Source organism: Crinia signifera, chromosome 2 (assembly GCF_055691185.1).
Source record: "Crinia signifera chromosome 2, ASM5569118v1, whole genome shotgun sequence".
Lineage (NCBI taxonomy): Eukaryota > Metazoa > Chordata > Amphibia > Anura > Myobatrachidae > Crinia > Crinia signifera.
In genome coordinates this window covers 77,029,912-77,053,293 of record NC_139218.1, presented here as the reverse complement: position 1 = coordinate 77,053,293, position 23,382 = coordinate 77,029,912, and the positions used below count along the sequence as shown (strand labels likewise).

At 41.3% G+C, this 23,382-nt stretch overlaps 1 protein-coding gene across 6 annotated transcripts in view; it reads right to left on the bottom strand.

Moving 5' to 3' along the window:
- Positions 1 to 23,382, bottom strand: part of PIR (pirin) — a 79,980-nt gene that overhangs the window by 13,692 nt on the left and 42,906 nt on the right. For all 6 annotated transcript variants that reach the window (XM_083172446.1, XM_083172443.1, XM_083172447.1 and 3 more), the window contains exons 4-8: positions 17,538 to 17,621; positions 15,178 to 15,384; positions 11,449 to 11,533; positions 2,919 to 2,963; positions 324 to 406 (exon numbers count right to left, since the gene is read on the bottom strand). In XM_083172446.1, coding sequence (XP_083028572.1) covers positions 324 to 406; positions 2,919 to 2,963; positions 11,449 to 11,533; positions 15,178 to 15,384; positions 17,538 to 17,621 — 504 coding nt within the window. The remainder of the gene's footprint in view (positions 1 to 323; positions 407 to 2,918; positions 2,964 to 11,448; positions 11,534 to 15,177; positions 15,385 to 17,537; positions 17,622 to 23,382) is intronic.

Below are 23,382 nucleotides of genomic sequence, written 5' to 3'. Positions count from 1 at the left end.
GGGGACGTTAAAAGCCCCTTTCGTACATTTCACCAAAATGTAAAAATTACCTTTTGCTAGCGTTAATTGCTACATAAGCACTTAACGTTGGTAAGTACATCTGCCCCAATGTTTGTAAAAAGAAAAAGGTCCACAGCATTTATAAAAATATCAGCAGTTATTTTTCTGTAATTGGTCTTCTGTTTTTCATTGTAATTTCTTTCTTGTGCCAGTGGCATCAGTTTTCAAATGTTCTGCTACAGAGGAGTTTTTGAACGCAAACATGACATTCAAGCCAATTTCAAGTGAAAAAACAAACAACCCACAATGGTGTAAAACCATACCTTATTCTCAAACTGGACACTGTCCCCGTCATCCATCACTGCTGTGTGGTGAGCCTCGACCTTCTGTTGGTCATCACTTGGTCCTTTAGAGAAACATAAATACATAAAACCCAAATTCATAATGATAAAACAATCATATTGGGTAGCTACAAGAAACCATTTAGAGTTAATATTAAAATTGAGAGAAAGGAAATGTTGCTGTAACGCCTGTAGAACCTAATTTACAATGCAAATGTTTGCACAGTTGAGGGATTATTTGCTACTGAACATATGTGAAAAGTCCCAAAAATCCCGAGAGTGCATGCATTTCCTAACTGCACGCTGTTGTGTATGGGATGTGCAGACATGAGGAACGCATAGGCAAAATCATGGACATCCCTGGGAGCTGGCCTAAAGTGAACACAAAAAAGGCGGTCTCATAGGCTTGTTATGGAAGTGTGGTGGTTCAATGCAAGCAGCTGCGTTCCCTGGATCAGTACCACAGCCACAGAAACCATATATAGCCAGAGTTTAAAAGAAGACCCATAGGCTGGTGCAAGTGTGGATGGTGATAGGAATGAAGTGCCTCACAACCACCGTCAGATTTATACAGTCCATGGCCATTAAAAATCAGCATCTCAGGGCTTACATATTCCATGCGGTAAAACTAAAAATTGCATAATACCACACTATATTTTATATATATATATATATATATATATATATATATATATATATATATATATATATATATATATATATATATATATATATATATATATATACTTCCCAAATGGTGGTATAGCGCCTGAATTAAATGTCCATATGTCACATCAATGTTCTTAAAACCAAAAGACGTTGGATTTCCAAGAGGTTCTTTATTTGGCTCTTAAAAGGTTCAAACAATGTCCCAACGCGTTTCGTCTAATATAGACTTCATCAGGGGAAATGGTTCAAATTCTTCCAATAGGTATTCAGACGTGTTTTACTTTGTCCTTATAACGTTTACAGTGAAGTTTCCTTCGAACTGGATCAGCTAACAGTCCTAATTCTTTCAGGGGATCCCGAGATAGTTTATCTCAATGGGGATTCGGATAATGTTATGTTAGCCAATTATCTGATAAATGTGCAAATGTGCAAATTTCCTCTGCATTCAGTGCTGGACCAATTCTTTTTAGTGTAGTCTCAATGATGATTGTGGTGAATTTCCCTGTACGAGAAGGAGCACATTTGGGAGGATTCATCTGGTGCTATCTGTTTGGGATAATTATCCAATATGAGACTACACTAAAAAGAATTGGTCCAGCACTGAATGCAGAGGAAATTTGCACATTTGCACATTTATCAGATAATTGGCTAACATAACATTATCCGAATCCCCATTGAGATAAACTATCTCGGGATCCCCTGAAAGAATTAGGACTGTTAGCTGATCCAGTTGGAAGGAAACTTCACTGTAAACGTTATAAGGACAAAGTAAAACACGTCTGGATACCTATTGGAAGAATTTGAACCATTTCCCCTGATGAAGTCTATATTAGACGAAACGCGTTGGGACATTGTTTGAACCTTTTAAGAGCCAAATAAAGAACCTCTTGGAAATCCAACGTCTTTTGGTTTTAAGAACATTGATGTGACATATGGACATTTAATTCAGGCGCTATACCACCATTTGGGAAGTGTATTGTGGGTATTGTTTCCTAGCCCTCAGGAAACCTGGTGGTTAAGCAGCCGCATTTGAAGTTTAAGTTGTTTCTAATATTATTGTGTTCTAATATTATTGTGCATATAAGCGCGAGAGGAGTATTGGGGATAATATATATATATATATATATATATATATATATATATATATATACACACATCACTTGCGGCTAATCTCCCAACAAAAGTAAAAGGAAAAAAAAAAAGTAGAAATATTTGTAAAATATCAAGTTTCTACAAAATGTGGCCTATTTACCACAAGCACCCGATAGGCCCACATACGTTTTTTTTATACCACGAGTTGCGGTAGTTGACTCCAATGTACCCAAGTAATTCAGTATTGTGCTAGTAGCAGGGCAGCTGCTCTGAAAAAGAACAGAAAGGGGAACCCTCCTTGCACTCTTGAAGGTGTATGCAATCTCCCGCCACTATTCCCAATGAGGGAAATTGCGGCAGGGCCCTATTCAATTCTGTCTTTGCAAAAAGCATTGAAGAGGGATCACGGCAGAATGAGCCCGAAATTAGAAGCTGTCGGGCCCGTTCTGCCATTAACGGATGTTTACACAAACACAATAAAATTTTCACAGGTCGGCAAAACGCAAACAGGCGCGGATCACAGCTGTCGGGAGGGGATCAACAGCCGTGATCCGGGATTGCATACCCCCCTTGATCTCCTTACAATAGGAAGACGTGGAGAACAGCTGGACAATGCCATTTAAATTTCAAAAACATTTACAGTAGTTCCTTCTGCTGGTGTAAGCCCTAGGGGTGCGCTCTATGCAACTACGTAAGTTCACCTAATGGTAGTGCGTACCCCGTCTATTTTGTTTAAGCTGATTGATATGCCTAAACAATACAACAGGTGCAATGTCCCAATACGGTTTATTCCTTGGACAATCATTAGAGACTTACCAACAAGTGTTGAACCGCATAATGTATAAATGAAAGCAGTCCATCCTGTGAATCAATGTGAAAGAAAGTCAATTTATACAACAATTATTATGTACACAAAGTAAGGTATACTGTACAAGGAGAGGTTCTGAAGATGAGAAACAGATATAGCATTAGGGTTATCATATTGATTGGTTTGGTTGGTTATTGTACCTGGTACATCCTTGGCTAATCAGGGATAAATACAAATGTAATATCATAGCAATGCCTTACAATAGATGGACAGCAGGCGCCGTAACAGTCTTCACCATTATATTAAATGAGGTTTACAGACAGGTACAACAAATACATATTCACACTATGCTGCTACTTCGGAGGTCTACAGTAGTTATGAAAAAAGATGTTAAGAAAGAATGCTCTAAATGCTATGAAAATTGAGTTTTCGGCCTACTTATTACATCCCGCTGCTTTTGGAGACCATTGCATGTCATTGCATGTACCGCCGCTGTACTGCATCAGTTAAGGATGGTATTAGCCAATAGGTGCCCACTTGTAAAAAAAAATGCATTAACTAGTAAAATAAAAGAATAGTTTTTTGTTTAGATTTTATCCTATTTTTCCAAACATTTTTTTTCCTTTCGATTAAAATACATTTTTCATTTTTACATCTGTATGGAATCTGGAACTGAAAGCTCATGTTGGGCTTCCAGCTCCTGCAGGCATATAGAAAAAGCTGGAAATTGGGCTTTCGCAAATCGCTCATTGTCACCTATCTAAAGTGGCATATTTTGATGTTACTGGTGTCGGGAGTGATGCGGAGGATTGCAAGTAATTTTTTTTTTGTTTTTAAACAAACTACCGGGAATTGGATTTTCTATCACTGTGATGACCAGCTATAATGCTCTTCATAAATAGGCCCCTTAGTGTACATTCAAGTTTTGCATTATAAACCATGGATAATACATTATGATAGTGACAGAAGTCTTTTTAACCAAATTGCCACAATAAACCTCAATTTGCATAGTCCTGGTCCATTTTTAGGGCCATTCAACTAAAGGGCCCCTTACACTTGTGAGATTTGATCCAATTTGAGTCAATTTATCTGACAAAATCTGATGTGCCTGATGTGTAGGACACAATCCACAATCCCTTGCCATTGGATATAACCAAGAGATTAGAAGAGATTGATCCTCCGGCACATAGGATAAATCTTGAGTCAATCAGGTTCAATTTGTTGAACAATAAGTTGAACAAGTGTAAGGGGGCCTTATGTCTAGAAAAACCAAAAACATTCTACAAGATTTTGCTTTCCCTACTATTTTGTAGGGAAAAAAGGTGCCTGGTGTTATACATTTTACTTAACATGTTTAGGGTTAAATAAGAAAGAAACCTAAGCTACTAATTTTAAAAGGTGGCATAGACTCATATGATATTTGCAGAGCTGCGCTCCCTGCTTAAAATGATGCATATAAGGTGACTTGAATGAAGTACAAGAAGCAGGGGGTGGGTGGGGGAGCAATTATAGATTGATCAAAGTTTCACATTTTCTTCTTCATTATAAGAACTCCCTACGGGCCAATGATCTTTAATTTCCCAAAGGTTAATGTTAAACATGGAATTCAAAAGTTCAGGGGTCAGCATGCCTACACAGCTCCAATGAACTTTGATGTTCAGAGCAAATTGTGTCAAGATGGGTGGATACCCAATATTATAATGTTCTATTGTAACGTGAAAAGCTGTTATACAGAGAAGTTAATATCATTAATATAAATAAAAATTCAGTTTAAAAAAAAAAATGCAACAAAAAAATCTACAGTAATCTGCATTGATGGCAAATTTCATGCTTCCTCATTCAATATTTTATACGTATTTACACTTTAATTTGCACCAAGAGAAACTAACGTTAAAAGGATTTTACATCTCTAGGTAGGCCTACACATACAGGTCGAGTATCCCGTATCCGAATATCCGTTATCCGAATTATTCCGAAATACGGACATTCCAGAAAGTGAAAAAAACATTTTTTTTTTTGCTAAAAACTCACTGGGGACATCTGTAACAGCATCACTGGGGACATGATATGTAACTGGCACTATATATGTGCAAGACAATGATTGCTTGGCATTCAAATTCAGTGCTGAGATAGTACACACATTTTGTTTCACGTTTTGAAACCTTGTTTTTTGAACAATTAAAATATGTTTGTGTGTATTTTATGTGGTAATAAAATATATTTGTGTGTATATTATGTGTTTATACAGCATAAATGCAAGATACTTCAAAATACATCATTGAAATATTAAAATATTCCGAAATACGGAATAATCCGTTATCCAAAATTCTCCTGGTCCCGAGCATTTTGGATACGGGATACTCAACCTGTATATTATAACATTGCTAGCAAAGGGGTTGATGTTCTCAAAACATTTACCAGTTGCAATCATGCAAACATAAAAAAATATGTAGGGTATCTGTGGCATCAGGGGACATTCAGTGAAATGAAACCAACAAAAGGTGGAATGTGTGAGTATTCTACAGGATTAAGACAAAGGGCCAGATGCACGAAGCTTCAAAAAGTGATAAAATGGAGAGTGATAAACAACCAACCAATCAGCTCCTGTCTGACATTTTTCAAACACAGCCTGTAATATGGCAGGTAGGAGCTGATTGGCTGTTTATCACTCCATTTTAAAATTTTTGAAGTTTAATGTATCTGTCCCAAATACTTTAGTTTATCTTAAAACCTAACCCAGTGGTTCCTAAACAGTGTGCCTAGGCACATTCGAGTGCCATGAAGCTATTGCAGGGGTGCCACAGGATGGTGGTCCAGAACCAAATCAAATTCCTTATAGTCAAAGTAATAGACAAAACCAGTGCTTGTGCAAAAATTGTCAATAAAAAAACTTTTATTCTAAGGGTGAAAAAAAGGTACTTGTTTCCTAGCACGGCGCCCATCGGGGTTGATCGCATGCCTTAAGTTAAGGTATTTAAGGCATGCGATGGATGCGATGGACCCGATTTTCTTACATTTACAAGCTTATTTGCCGGTAAAAGTGAAAATTGCGTTGATCGCGTCCATCGCAGCCCCTAATAAGGGGCCGCGATGCGACCAACGCGATACGCGATTTTCCCATAGGGAACAATGTTCAATTATTTTTAAACTGTAAATCGGGTTGATCGCGTCCGTCGCGGCCCATTATAATGGGCCGCGATGCGATCAACCCGATTTTACATACAGTAGGTGACAATGTGAAATGGGCCAATATGGCCCATTTCACATTGAATATGTTTAAAAAGTATGTTTAATCCCCCCCATTTTTAACGCCACCCCGAAGCGTGATAAGTGCAGCGAGCCCGCGAGGGGTGGCGGTACGCGTCCTCCAACCTTTTCATACCCCTATTATCCATGTCGGCGTGGAGTTGAGAATAGAAAGTGTGGCGAGCGCAGCGAGCCACCGAGCCCGAAGCATGGTGAGGGGACGCGGATACCTTCACAGGTATCCGCGGCCTTCGCAGGTATCCGCGTCCGCTCGCCACGGGCTCGGTGGCACGCTGCGCTCGCCACACTTTCTATTCTTAACTCCACGCCGACTTGGATAGTAGGGGTATGAAAAGGTTGGAGGACGCGTACCGCCGCCCCTCGCGGGATCGCTGCGCTCGCCACGCTTCGGGTTGGCGTTAATAGTGGGGTGGCAATAAAAATGGGGGGGTGGGGGGAATTAAACATACTTTTTAAACATATTCAAACGCCACCCCACTATTGACGCCAACCAGAAGCATGGCGAGCGCAGCGAGCCCGCGAGGGGCGTCGGTACGTGTCCTCCAACCTTTTCATACCCCTACTATCCATGTCGGCGTGGAGTCGAGAATAGAAAGTGTGGTGAGCGCAGCGAGCCACCGAGCCCGAAGCGTGACGAGCGTAGCGAGCCCCGCGAGGGGACGCGGATACCTGTGAAGGTATCCGCGTCCCCTCGCCACGCTTCGGGCTCGGTGGCTCGCTGCACACTTTCTATTCTCAACTCCACGCCGACGTGGATAGTAGGGGTATGAAAAGGTCAGAGGACGCGTACTGGCGCCGCTCGCCACGCTTCGGGTTGGCGTCAATAGCGGGGTGGCGTTAACAATTGGGGGGGGGCATTTAAAACATTATTGGGGTTTTGGTATAAAAATTGGGGGTTTTGGGGCATTTTGCATTGAAATCAATGTAAAATCGGGTCTCAGGGACAATTTTACATTGATTCCAATGTAAAAATCGGGTCAATCGCATCACATGCGATTTGGTTGGCATGCGATGGACGCGATTTTTCCGACCCGATGGATACAATTAAAATCGGTGGCGCCGTGCTAGGAAACAAGTATCGAAAAAAATGCTGATGTTCTAGGGCGCAATGATTCAAGAAAGTTTGGGAACCACTGGCTTAACTTTACTCCAAAATGTTTATAGGGTATTCGGGAACAGAGTTTGAAAGATCCACTGGGAATTGGACCCATGTGAATGATGCAGGGGGCTATTTACTAAGCCTTGGAGATATAAATGTGGACAGAGATAAAGTTACCAGACAATAAGCAATGTTACAATTTGTGATTAAAAATTGACAGGAGCTTGTTGGTTGGATCTTTATTTCTCTGTAAGCTGCTTCAGAGGGATACAAGGATGGAAAACGTCCTTGCTAAAGTATAGAAACTTTAACAGTGGTTATAAAAGATGTACAGTATGCACCATTTTGTACAGTTCCGTTTGTCACACGGGGAAGAAACACCTTTAGTTGATATTAGAGCCACAAGTTTATCCTGCAATATTGTTTGAGCACCAGCAACTTACAGTATGAGCTAAAAGTAACACTAGTAGATAACTATAGAGGTTTTTTTTTTCAAATATTATAATACCATATCTTTATGTCAGTTTTAGGCAAAGTAAATTTTATTTCAACTAGACAATGTTTCCAATAACGTGCAGCCAAAATGCGGAATCCCAATTGTTTCTCTGCAGGTTGAGTTTGGGACTTGTCTAGATTTTCCCTGCCGGGGCTCTTTAACAAGCCTGGCCGTCATTATTCTTATCGCACATTGTACTCATGCCACAACCATCTCCCAGGAACTGCCTTCCAGACTCCAGCAAAGCTCTGTTTCTTCCCAAACAAGTTCTCTGCACAGTCTCCCGTTTTGTTTATAATAAGCTGCGTCTGTTTATTGTGCTCCGAGACATATTTGGAGAGAATATAAAAATATATTTTCCAAAACAAAACACAATGAACTTGCTACGGTAGAGGTTTCTCTTCGCACAGGCACAGCCAGGGCTGCCATCACGGGGGAACTGCCGGGACTTCAGTCCCAGGCTCGGACAGAGAGGGGGCCCTGGACTGGAGTCTATCAAGTATAATTTGCCATAAAGTTAACAATTCCCTTGAACCAATGTAGATGTAGCGTAGTGCGGCCAGTGCTGCGGACATCGGAGGTCTTAGACACACCAGTAGTTCAGGAAGGCCCCGACTATTACATCATTCCCAGGCCCCGCCATTTCTGAAGGAAGCCCTTAACTATAACCATAGCATACCTCACAGTAATGCCTTCAATTCCAGACTATAACTCTGGCCAGTGTGTTTTATATAGTAAATGCTACTACTTCTTCCCTAGTCCCTCAAAGGATGCAGGTAACTATGGCGCAAAGTGAAAGGGATGGGAGTCGCTCACTGACATTGAAATGCTGGAAATGTTGTGACAGAAAACATGTGAGGAACACTTTGGCACCATCTGTATACAAGTTTGATTGAAACCATTTGATAAAAGGAGGATAAAAATACCACTGTTCTTACAAAAAAGCGCAACTGAATTTTATGAGGAGCTCCATCACACATTAAATTGTTCTCCTAATTTAGCATCCCCATAGTAAAAAGGCAAGCAACTCCATTTTAGGCCTTGTTCCACAGAATAACCAAGTATTCCAAGCACATAATTGACCGTATTTAGACTTCTTTAAAAACCAGGGACATGACAAGAGCTCATTAATAAGTGTCTAACATTATGCATTACTGATAGACATACATACCTAAGAGGACAATAGAAAACTTGTAAAACTTGGATTAACCTATTGGATTTAAGGCACTCTAATTGTGATTGTGTTAAGGAGGGAATTTACTTATAACCCTCACCAGCGTTCTTTAATAATTGAAAAAAACAAAACCCTGATGAAGTCTGATAGATGAAACGCGTTGGATGTTATTTATTTGTGAAGTTAATTGAGGACATCTTTTACATATGAAAAAGACTTCCTAATAACAATCTGGAATGATACATTTGTGTTTCACTAATTACAAACTCCTATTACTATTATTATTGTATATATAATATATATCACCACAATATTCCAGAATGCGCTATAAGTATAAATATATAGGTAAGTATGTTACACTTGGCAGCCTACCTTCTAAAATTCTTTGAAGGCAGGGAACAAAACATAGACATACAAATACAAAATACATAGGTACGGTGCCTATTAAATGGATGTTCATTCACTCAATTTGAGTATATTTTGAAGTCAAACATTCAATGAAGCAAAAGAAGATGTTTTGTTTGCGGTCCAGCATCATGGCAGTGTACCACGGACTAAAAGAGAAGCAAGGAACTGGATACGTCAAGAGAAGGTGCGACAAGGCAGCCACAGTTTCAGACAGAGAAGATAACAGGGGGTTTGTGTGGACTAGGGAGAACAAGCTAGACACATGGGGGATTGGGGGCAGGGGTAGATGTGAGGCTGTAGACCCACATGGGAGATAGTAAACATGTGGCTGTAGAGACACACACAGGAAGAAGGAGAATTGAGGCTAGACACACGGGAGGTTAGACACTTGAGCTATGATAGACATGAGGGAGAGGACTAAATGCTGAAGTCTATGAGCCCATCTGCTTTTCTAAAGAAAGAAGATCCAAACTGTGCACTTGTATTATAAGAGTTGGCATGTATTCCCCAGGCCCAGATACATATACAACTAACAGCACTCTGAATCAGCACAAGGCACAGAAAAAAGGCATGCGCCCCATCATCGTCATAAGGTTTTTTGTCATTTGTGTGGTGCAGGAGTGCAATCAATAAAAACGTTTGTCCAATACACATTCTCTTTGCATCAAGCCAAGCTTTTGTCACACCCCCGCTGCAAACTAGCCACACCCCTAAGCATGTGCCTTATCCTGCTGGGCCCTATCATGCCACATCACACACCGGACTGGAGAGTCACCGTGTGGGTGTCATGAGCCTGGAAGAGACTGTAAGGGTGACAGGCAGAAGAGATACAGAGGGGTGGCATGAGGCTGGAAAGACACAAAGGTATTAGGCTATGTGGTGACCTGGTGAATGATGGACCCAAAATACTAAAATAATAAACCACTTTTCCATGGACAGGACTCCGTGTGCTTTATTACACTTGCAGTTGAAAAAAGAAAAAGAAAAAAAACAAACAAATACTTGATACAAAACAGACATATAAAAATTTGGAACACAACAGAATAATATGCCCAAACAATAAGAAACAGTTACACTTAAACAATGACAGGTCTGGCATAAAATAGGATTCTGTGCCAGTTTTTATAATCTACACACCACTGAATGTTTTTATTTTGTATTTTGTTTTAAGATGAGCAGCACAGAATATACCGGCAGACAATGACAAATCCGGCCAGTAAATGGTTTCTACAGTACACACAGGCAACATCATACTTTACTGCGGTGGATGACTTGTGACCCATAACGTTAGATTTACTGTGTTATTTTCTCTGCTGTACACATTGTACTAAATTACTAATGACAAAACCAGATCTGTTTGGCTAGGAGGGACGAGCGAAGACCTCAGCTTAACCTCCAAAGCCAGAAAACGCTATCCGTAGCCAAACATACACAGTCAGCAGAGACAACAAACTAATTTACTGCTCTGTGGATAGAGTCCGTCATAAGGACATTACCCAAGTCTGTAGTAAATAGGCGAGCATCTGTGTCAGACAGCAGGTGGAAGTGAAGCAGAAGCCTCTACAGCTGTTTGGCGGACATGTGCTCCCCAGCACATGGAGAACAGAACACATTAGCAGGATTGCACATAGAGAACAGAGCTGGTGGGACCATTAACAATGAGACTACAATGTACCATACAACCTTTGCAGACACTTAATTCCATAATCACACATACTGTATCTCTAGTTCAGTTTGGCAGTATTTTTCATGCCTTTGGTCATCCCTCTTGTGAGTAAGGAGTATCATTTGCTACAATTTTATGGACTTTCTAAATTCTAACATAATAATACGTAATACGTTTTTTTTTTTAGCCCATCCATGATTTTGGGACCACCCAACTATTCAATTTGTGGGAAATGCTGCCAACTAAAATGAAATAATAATAATAATAAAAAAAAAATAGTATTTTATTACAATGTTGTTTTTCACAATGGTTACATTTAAGAAACTTGCATGTATGTAGTAGTTGCTCTAGAATTTGTCAGCAGAGTAATGGTGTATGTGTATATAGAAATCAAATAAATCAATCAATCAAGATTTGTTGTTGCTTACCTTTAGGGACTGGCTGTGTGTGCTTTGCACCTTTCTCCAACTTGAAGTCCAGAAACAGAGTGGGCGTTCTTGTGTAGACTTTTGACTGCATTCACAACATGGAAGAAGTTAACAATACATTATTATTCTTCACATAACAAACCAGTATATGAAAAGAAAATATCACATTTACATACAAGCACTTATCATTGACGTGAGTGAATCGGAGCGGCAGTAGAATTTAATGCCCCTTCCCCACCCACATACACAGATCTTCTGCCTGCAGTGCCATCTGCCTAGTAATATTTCAGGAAGATGGCACATAAAAAAAAGGCAATGACTATCATCCACCTGAAGACATCCCCAGACAGATGGTTCTGTGGGCAGGGCACATAGGGGACCAGCTTCATGGCACACAGTGAGGTGAATTCCTCTTGATCTTGGGGTGGAGGGGGGGGGGGGGGGGTGGGGAGCCTGCACCAAACCTTCAAAGTACAAAAACAGCCTGACTCCTAGGAATTTTTTAAATGGGTTTAGAAATAGCTAATAGCATTTAAACCACAATTTCTCTAAAGCTTCAATTTGGAAGAACATAATCCAGTTAATGAGGATTATTCAGATGTGGTTGGAGTTGCTATCACTGCTGCTTCCGTGGAACAGCTCTGTATGGTAATGCAGCAGGAGACCTATATTACATGTAGACACCTCCTGCTGCAGTAGTAATCCAAGCTGCGCTCTAGGGCATCGGACCACTGACTCCCCGTCAGGCATCTTGCAGTAACCGCGGTGACGCACAAGCAACCAAACGCAGAGGTGATTAAATTACCCCTTTCCTCTGCCTAAACGGTGGCAACATGCCTCTTTATTTACAAACGGTTGCAGTCGCTGCCCCCACCCTGCCCCCCAAATCGGCAGCCGATTGTCAATCACTGCTGCCATCAACGGCTCTAATGTCACTAGAATATAAAGATAGGCTATCCAGGCTGAATATATATATACACTGGAAAAACGGAGGTTGAGTGGAGATATGATTAGTATGTTCAAATACAGGATTGGATATCATAAGGAACAAGGATAAGACTTATTCAGTAACAAGACTGTACTTCGGACGCGCAGGCATGAACGAAGGCTTGAGGAAGTGAAATTCCATATGGAATTAAGAAGGGGTTTCTTCACCATAAGAGCAGTTAAGTTCTGGAACTCTTTGCCGGAAATGTGGTAACAGTAATTACAGTAAATTAATTCTTGGCCATAAAGGGAATCATATAGTTACGTCTTACAGATGGAGCCGCTCTCTGTATTGTCGCCTGCGAGACATCGTGCGTCCTTTGCCGAGCATGGGGCGAGCGAGCGTCTCAAAGTGCACGCACCCCATTCGGCGGATGCGGGTGGGTGCTCTGTGAGCAGATGAGAGCAACTCCATCTGTAGTCTAGTCATGACTATGTTACTGACAATCTGCTGCTGTCCTGCTTCCCACATCACAGGACCCACTTACACTTGCGCATAACGCATCCTGCACATGTGCCAAGTACTGAACATTGGTATTTTGCACGTGGATTTGCAGATCCTTTAGGATCTGAATGACCCTCAATGTGAGAATAACGCTTAGCTTGAATCAGTACTTCAGGAGAGAACTTCATCAATTGTGTGCTTATTAAAATATAATTTTATATATGTAAAAATAAAAAAATATAAATGAAATAAAAGCAAAATACATACTTTACCAGCTGAAAAAAATACTGCATAATGGTGATTGTTTTACTTCAACTAAATTATAATAAAACATTTTTCCTTCTTTTATAAGGGCTGTAAAGCCTAAGAAAATACCAGACAAAGCGCCACTCATTGCCAGGCAGTTATATATCAGGCATACTATACAGCAATTATTCGCCACACTCATTCATTGGCCGTTGAATAAGTGGAAGAAGACCTAGTAAATACAACATCGGTTTTCACTTATTATACATGTTACCAATTTACATACTTGTCTGAATTCCTTTCATTTTCACAAAAGAGAAAAAACCCTTGTGTGAGTGGAATGCCAAATAAAATCTAAAGATCAGGGAGATGAAAATAGTTGCTGTGTACAATGATTAATGATTTATTTATTTTTTGTATAAAATGTTGCTTTCTCCTGTGCAATGATATGAAAATGTGGGGTAGCATTACTGCCTCACAGCGCTGAGGTCATGGGTTTGATTCTCACCATGGACCTAACTGTGCGGAGTTTGTATATTCTCCCCGTACTTGCCTGGGTGTCCTCCGGGTACTCCGGTTTCCTCCCACAATCCAAAAATATACTGGTAGGTTAATTGGCTCCCAACAAAATTAACCCAAGAATTAAATGTGTGTGTGTGTACATGTGGTAGGGAATATAGATTGTAAGCTCCATTGGGCAGGGACTGATGCATCCAAAAGGCAAAATTTGTTCTCAGAAAATAAATGCAGTTTTGCAGGGCGTTTTGCTAAAGGTAAAAGCACTACATTGCTAAAAATTATACTGGTTTATATAGTACCGTAAAACTATCTGCCCACCCTCACTATCTGCTGCTCTACTCCCCCGGTCCCCTTTTTTGTTTGCCCGACTGCTGCTGTTCCACACGTGACATCAGCCGCCCGCCTCCAGGACCCCGCGTCACACTGCAATTATCATGGAAACTTCAAATTCAAATGTCTGCCCAACTGGCCCAACTGACACAAGCTGCCAAATCGGTAAGTGTGTATATCTACCTGGATCAGCCACTTTGGCGCAACTGATGTATTGGTCATTTGTGTACCAACTGATGTATTGGTCATTTGTGTACCAACTGATGTATTGGTCATTTGTGTACCCAGTATAAAGCTTTGATAGACTGTTATGAATGCACCTGAAAATGCATTTTCCATTGAAGCTCCCATAAAATAAAAATCCCCAATTTAGTTTTTTTACTTTTTTCAGTTTATGATTTCTAAACAATAAATGATTGCCTATGTTGGATTCAAGTTCATATCATGGGACCCCCAGGATTAGCAGTACTAAACTGCTCCACAACATCATTGAACAATAAAACATGTACTCTTGCGGGCTCGATATAGGCGGCCACCGGGTCCCAGCATCAGCTGGCAAGGAGGGAGAGATGGTGCGTTCATACAGTATGTGTGTGAGATTGGGGCCATGCTGCATTCCGACACATTAGAAAAAGACTGTGCTGCACAGTCTATTTCTGCTTTCGATTCCAATGCCGCATATTGAGATCGAATCGTTATCGGGTGTGGTTAAACACGGTGAGATTTGCACTAACTTTAGAGTCAAAATCGATAGCCTAAATCGCACCGTGTGTACATAGCATTAGTTTCTGGGAAGGAAAGACACCCCAGATATGTGCTTTCATAATTTAATTTAATAAAATGAATTTAATTGATCATTTGATCTTTTCTACACATAATTTTCTCATTACTTAAGGAATAAGAGCATAGACCTCCACTAAATAAATGGGAAGAATTCTGACCGACTGCAAATAAAGCCCACAGTGGTGGTGGTGGTGGTGGTGGTGGGGGGGGGGGGGGGGGGGGGGGGGGGGTGTGCACTCTTAATAAGCAGTGCAATATAGGAATATACTTTGTGATATGTTAATTAAGATTAATTTGTCCTCCATGCAGATCTTTTAAGTATACAAAGTTGGACATCTTTCTTTATTGATAATAATAATCATTATGATTGTTGATTTATGAAATAAAAAAGGTATTACGCAGAGTTAGAAAGGACTGACCTTGATCCCCATTGACTCTCCAGAAATAACAGTGACGGTTACACCATCTTTTGATGGCTTGGGAATTTCCGCATTTTTCAGTTCTTGGTATTCAGGTGGAACCATTTTTTCTGAAGCTCTCAGATTCACCCAGAGCTGTAATCCATGTGCTGGCTCATCTGTACACGGCATCTCTGCATGCACAATACCACGTCCAGCTGTCATCCACTAACCACACATAAAATAAAAGTCAATGAGCGGACACAAAAATGCCAATAATCTTCTGTAAACTTTTCAAAGGCTTACGTAAATGGTTGATATCTTTGAAAGCTGCATCTTTTACAATGACACCACCGCTTTGCTTTCTATTTGACTACTGTATAGTATACTGATGTTTCTGGAATTTTGGAGTGGAAAGCAATTGTTCCAGCTTCTTGACAGAAAAAGAAATTGCTCCGGAATTGTGTCTTCAGCAGAAGCAGTTATCTCCTCAGCAGGTAGAACTAACCTAGAAATACAGTATACTAGGGCACCCATATCATCTAGAACACAGGTCTTCGACCTGTGGCCCTCCAGATGTTGTGGAACTACATGTCCCAGCATGCCCTGACAGTTTTGGCATGCTGTTATAGGAAAAAATGTGGCAATGCATGTTGGAACATGTAGTTTCACATCTGGAGGGCCATAGGTTGAAGACCCATGATCTAGAACTTGTGAGGTGCCTTTTGCAGCTAGTGTACATACTGTAAATCTGTCCTGCTACGTGGTTATAGTAAAGCACACTTTCCACCTACTCTCCCCCAGGGGCTGCACTTGCTATCCAAGACCTGGAAATAATAGCTTTTGCTAGAGACCCTGAAATAAAAATATGGGTCTTTGAAGGCAAGGCAGGTCAGTCAGTCCAATTTCATCCCAAGTTTTTACAGTTTTTTAAGAGCTGCCTTCTTTTTCTTGGTTGTTCCTACACCTCAGGACTGATAATACTGAACCCTTGCGGCTGCTAGGTAAAGCACCTCGTGCCAAAGCGCCACTCTTTTCCCTTTCTAGGGAAACCCCCTTTCTTTTCTAGCAAGGCATGGTTTTGCCTGGTTGATGATAGCCCCTTCAAAAAACCTCAGAGTTCGGTTGGCATCCTGCATGACCGCCGAATATGGAGGCAATTACGTTTGGCCACAGGAGTAAAAAAGAGCTGCATCTGCTAACATACTGTAGCAATCTACCCCAATAGCAATCTGACCAATAGATTATATTGTATGTACTTATTTCTAAATACAAATGTAGTGCCAGCATTTTACATGGCACATTACAAATGGAAACAAATATTAACAAACAAGAGCAGGTAATGACAGACAAACAGGTAAGAGGGCCCTGCTCACAAGCGTACAATATATAGGGAAATAGGCCATGATACACAAGGATAAGTGCTACATATTGGGGGTAATTCTGATTCACTCGGAAAGGCACAATCACTCTCTAATGAACAAAACCATATGCACTGCAGGTGGGGTAGATGTAATACGTGCAGGGAGAGTTAGATTTGGGTGTTTTATTGTTTCTGTACAGGGTAAATACTGGCTGCTTTATTTTTACACTGCAATATGGATATCAGTTTGAAGTACACCCCCTACCCAAATCGAACTCTCTTTGCACATGTTACATCTGCCCCACCTGCAGTGCATATGTTTTTGTTCATTAGAGAGGGATTGTGCCTTTCCGAGTGAATCAGAATAACCCCCATTGTATACATTGTACAGCCAGATTGCAGAGGTTCTTGGCGGGCTGTATGAACTAGTCACACAGCAATGTTGGCCAAGGGTCAGGAGAATGTAAAAGTAAAGAAAGAGCAAATATGTAAAGTTATGTGTAGACTGTACAGAGGGAATGTAATTGGGTAGGGCAGCTTGGTATCCCGTTGGCAGAAATTAGTGTTAATGGTCGACAGTGATTAGGATGACACCTGAAAATGGTTCATAATGACACATGGTCGACACAAGAAAACCGACATACACATGGTTGACACAGAACATTTTTGACATGAGTTTTTCAGACTTTTTTTTCAACCGACTTTACCAATCCTGGTGGACATAGAAGGAGAATAAAAGTGTGCCGAGAACAGTGAGGCACTGTGCCCGAATCATGGTGAGTGCAGCGAGGGGACTCAGTACTCTTAAGGTGGCCATACACTACCGCGATGTATCGCAGCAGTGTATGGCCATCTGACCGACCTGGACCTACCCGGCGGCAGGATCGCATGCGATACATGGCATTGTGCTCTAGACACAGACTCCACTTTAGCACCAGAAACCCTTTACTTTGTTAGCCATCACAACACAAATCAATATACATGAATACAATAATATTCCAGTGTAATTAATCGTTACCTGCAAATCTCCAGCATCTAATCTGCCAACGTGTCCACAAAAGTCTTCATGTGCCATAGAACCTCCATCTAGCAAATAACTTACCTATAAAATAAATAGGTCTGTTTAGAATATCCACTGAATGATAGAAATCAAAATATACTGTATAATATTATATTCTTCTATATTTGGTACTTATGTAGTATCTGGGCTGCCGATTTTGAAATCGGGTCCATCGTATGCGACCAAAATCGCATGCGATGTGATCGATGCGATGGACCCGATTTTTCCATAGGATTCAATGTTAAAATGGACTGAGTCCATTTTAACATGGAATTCAATGGGAAAAAGGGGTCCTTTTCATACCCCTACTATCCAAGTGGACATGGAGTTGGATATAAACCTGTGGCGAGCGTAGCGAGCCACCGAGCCCGAAGTGTGGCGAGCGGCCGGTATTCTGTGTCCGCACTCCACGCTTCGGGCTCGGTGGCTCGCTACGCTCGCCACAGGTTTATATCCAACTCCATGCCCACTTGGATAGTAGGGGTATGAAAAGGACCCCTTTTTCCCATTGAATTCCATGTTAAAATGGACTCAGTCCATTTTAACATTGAATCCTATGGAAAAATCGGGTCCATCGCATCGCATGCGATTTTGGTCGCATGCGATGGACCCGATTTTTAAATCGGCAGCCCAGTTACTACATAAGTACCCTATATTTTTATGAATGTTCTAGCCTGGCGACTGCGCATCCCCATTGCTATGGGGCATAAACACTGAGCGATTTGTGCTTAATAACTAAGTGATCTAGCCAGATTGCTTAGAAAGAATGCTTAAATCTCCCTGTGTGTATGCCCCACAACACTATCTCTCTCAATCTCTTTAGTGCAATGCACTCATTTAGTCTGCTCTCTCACCTAACACGGTCAGCTGTTCCAAGAAGGGAGAATGGGGTCGCTCTAAAGTGATAACTACTGCTATGGCATGAACGGAGATTTATTATACCAATTAAAAGTCTTTGTACCTAAGCTTATCTAGAGAAACGATGATTATACTTTGCCTAATGTTCTAAGAGGGCTTCTATATGTCTGTAGTTTTGATTTGTGATCCAACCGTCAATGTAGAAAACAGAAATAGGCCAAAACAGACAACATGTAATGTATACAGCATCATTACTCTTATTAGTAATCTCTTATCCCTGCACATTACTGCTGTTTTTCCTAGAACAATGAATCTCTAGGTCACATTATTTCTCATCTGGTGGGGTGCTCAGAAAACTACATTGAGATGTTGTTCACGTCGGCAAGCCCTAAATGTAAAAAAAAACAAATCATGAAAAATTATGACAATAGTGTCCATCAAATTAATGGATTTATCCCCTGCAAGCTAGTAGTGATGTGTATATAGCGCCTCTGAGCCATAAGCTTCCCATCCGGTTGCCCCTGCCCGGCCCCGCCCCACACCACACACACACACACACACACACACACACTTCCCATCCCCATTTAAATCGTTCAAGGCAATTATAATCTCTGATACACACAATAGTAGAATAAATTATATGTAGTATGCGTACACTGTGTATTCTCTTATAAGCAGTTTCAGAAACAGGAGTTTATCAAATATAAATTTGCAATTTTAATATCATTTTTTCTAGTACACAAATGCCAATTGCTAGTGAATGTCAGTCTTATTTTGTTGATCACATTAAGATCTATTATACTCTTGTCGGCTGTAATTGCCCGGGATGCTCGGTAATGACAGATTTATATTGCATGGTATAACTATGTAATGCACAACATCAGTGCCATAGCTGAGAATTCCTACACACATCAGTAGTACATTCTTTACGTGTCAGAGCCCTGTGTGACAGTCTGCATAGACAGACAGTTATATCGTTCTGTCTGTGGAATTCTCAGAAGCTGCTTTAGTGATGTAACCTCAAAGTGCTATATGTCATGTAAAATTGTACCAATATGCAGCCAGGTAAAACATATGGTTCCAATCGCACATGTCAACTAGCAGCCGCTGGACAGCAACGGAAACATTGTGGAAATCCACTGGTATAACTACAATTTTCAGAGTCCAAGTTCAGCATTCAGCGTTCAGAATACCATTGCAAAAGAGCTCCAAAAACAGGTTTAGAAGACATGATCACAATGTTTATATACCTTGTACTGGTCATACAGTGTCTTGTTATCTAATGGGGTTATCCCAGAGGTTCCCAAACGCGGTCCTCAAGGCACCCCAACGGTCCAGGGAATAAGAATATCCATGCTTGGCCACAGGTGACTTAAGTAGTAACTCAGTCAGTCTGATTTAACCATCTGTGCTGATCCATGGATATACCTAAATCCTGGACCTTTGGGGTGCCTTGAGGACCGCGTTTGGGAACCTCTGAGTTATCCAATTACCTGCGGCAATTTACTGTGGATAATGCCATCACCGGGGTCTATCCCATTCAACTCGAAATGCAAGGAATACTGTTTCACCTGACTCGAACAGGCAAAACAACATCCAAGTGCCAGCTTTTTGGGAACATGAATGTGAAGACACACAGGTTTCACTGAACCTGTGTGTTTTTGTGCAATTTTTTTTTTCATGGAGATCTAACTGGATTCCCTTAAAAAAAATTTCAAAAATAAATCAGAGAAACGTAGTAAAAAAAAAAATACAAAAAAGGTTTGCACCTAATTGGATACCCTCCTGGCTAAGTTTATGTACATTGTTAATTGCTGTGGATCCCTTGTGGCACAATATATATATAAAAGGATAATAAAAATAACACCACCAACAATAATACTATATAAATGTCCAGGCAAATAGAGACACACAGAATGTAAAAAAAAAAAAAGGGGGGAAATACAGAATGTAGCATTATGGCAAATTGGCAATAACCTACAGTAGATCATATTAAATTAGTGATCTATGAAAATGCATTGATGAAATATCAAATATCTGGAAATGTTCGGAGTTGGGACTGTTGTGAATGGTAATGCATTCTCTGTATCACATTTTGTAATAGCATTGCCAATATATAAGAGGGATAATGACACATTAGGGTGATTTGTGGGAGATGTGTCAAAGCTTCTAAAGAGTGAAGTAACCATTTTTTAACCTTTATGTAAGCACACCTATTTGCATTATTTAGCAAAACACTGACCTCTAGTGATTATTTTGTAGATTGCAATAAGGAAACAAGGACTTAGCAGACATTGTTGGCAAAAATGTGATAATGTTAACCATTTTGTAGATGTCAATTTCTAACTAACACCACTTTTACACCAGAGGTGCTGGGTCGCACCCAGGTATTTGGATGCGACCCGGGAGGTGTCCCATTTTACACCGGCGTCCCCTCAGTATAATACCGGTTGAGTGATGCCACCAAGCACCGGGAAATCCACCAGCCAGAACCCCCCTACGATGGCAACCAACACGCTGGGAGCAAGCTCAGCACCTGGGAAAGCTGCAGGGCTGCCCCCAGCCTCGTTCTGTGAGGTGAATGGATGCCGCACACAGGCATCCATTCAACTCCTCCCAGGCTCCGCTGCTGTCTGCATATTACAGCAGCAGAAGCTGTATGCGGCCCCTGCCCAACCCCCGGACTGACAACAGGATGCTGTAGCTCGGAGGTATGGGCTCCCCCATTGGTGGAAACTGGTCCTCGGGTCAGATGACCCAGGTTACCCGTTTACATGGCCCCTGACTCTGGGTATGCCCTGTGTCCGACCCAGAGCATTTGCAAGGTCGGAATCCTGGGTAACAGGACCAGAGATATTTTTTGGGGCCCTATTTACACCAAGCCCAGACCCGAAATGGCATGGCAATAACCCAGGTCAAGGCTCTGGTGTAAAAGGGGTATAAAGAGGAGTTTATGGTAGCATGTGTTAAATATCAGTTAGAGAAAAGAGAATAGACAGAAGGTGTAATATAACGCTTATTAGTTTGATTCAATTTATGGATGCATTTGTTTTTTCATGTTTCAGAGGAACACAGGGGCCAATTCAGATCTCTACGTACAGATCCAAATTCGGCCCTATCCCAGATGGGGATGTGCACCCCCCCACAGCGAGTGCCTTTGGCGAATTTCTCATTCGCCGGGATGCTCGCTGCCTGCTTGACAGGCATGGGGTATTCTGGGGTGGGCACCAGGCATTTCATGGGCATGCCCATAAAAACGGTGGGCGCGCCCATATAAACACTGGGAAGGCCCGTCGGAACATAGGCGTGCCCCTGCCTGCTCGGGGTGGGTGACTGATGTCAGTGCCCATCTTCAAATCGGCCATCAGCATTAATCTAAAAAGTCCTGGCTTACTTTTTTAGGGAGCAGAGGAAAAATCCTTAGATGGCGAGTAACCATCAAATTATTTTTTTCTGTGTGTGGGCGTAAGTGTACACATCCGCTCCCAGTGTACCGAAGTCTAGCGAGCAGGTCTGAATCGGACTCAGAGTAGGATAGATCCTGGAAGGATCATTTAATATAGCACCAATCATATTACACAGCACTGCATAGAGATGATCTGATCAGTCAGTTCCTAACCCATTAGATACTGAGGGGTAAATGTATGAAGCTTGGAGAAGTGTTATCTATCCCCATAAAGAACATTATGAGCAAGGTGATAATGGTTCAGCCAATCAGCTACAATATGTAAATTGACAGGTAAGAGCTGATTGGCTGAACCATTATCACCTTGCTCATAACGTTCTTTATGGGGATAGATAACACTTCTCCAAGCTTCATAAATTCACCCCTGAATCCTAAATTCCCTACCACACACAGACAGGGACAAGGGTCCATTTTTCTCAGAAGGGATGAAGCTACTGGTTGGAGGAAACCTCAGAACCAGAAGGAAATGTAAACAGTTTGAGAGCATATGAACTCCCAAACAGAAAGGTTCCTGTTTAGAATCAGACACAATGCTAACCACTCAACAGCCTACAGGGGAGGAAAAGCTTGAAGGCCAAAAAAATGGGCGCATGGGAAAGCCTTGGAAAGAAAGAAATACTTTCTTCCCCCCTTTTGTTTTGCATACTGTAGTACTGTGTGCAGGCAACAATCCTTAACATAGGTGCGGTCAAAATGTCTACAGTCATTAGACCAACAGCAGGATCACAACGATCAGAATCCCAACAGATCCTATATGTAAGTACAAGGTTAGACTGTGGGAGGAGGTGGTTTAGGACTAGGAAGAAAACACTTAATTTCAGGAATCCACTTGGGCTTAGGTTATCATTGGTCTTGTTTCTAAAAAGAAAGCGAGAGCATGAGAGAGAGGGAGCGCGAGAGAGCCACGAGGAGAGTCATTTTTGGTCCATCGCATCGCATTGCATGGTGCTATTGCAGCGTGTATGGGAGCCTTAAGATGGGCATTTTTTTGTACATGGGATGTTGCTATGGGAAACCAATCAGATACTAGTTATTATCTTCTAGAACATGGGTCTTCAACCTATGGCCCTCCAGATGTTGTGAAACTACAACCTATGGCCCTCCAGATGTTGTGAAACTACATGTTCCAACATGCATTGCCACATTTTTTTCCTATAAGAGCATGCCAAAACTGTCAGGGCATGATGGGAAATGTAGTTCCACAACATCTGGAGGGCCACAGGTTGAAGACCTGTGTTCTAGAAGGTGCTGCATAAGAAGTAGATTTTGATTGGTTGCCCATAACAACATAACATGTGAAATAGAGCCACCATCTTAGTAAATTCCCCCCCTATGTTTCTCAAGCAAGTAAAGTTAGGAGGTATGACATGGTGGTCTTCATTAGTTCACTTCACACTGTGCCAGGAAGACACCTAGGGCTACATTTACTAAGGTGGGAGTTCTATTGATGATGAGATGTTGCCCATAGCAACCAATCAG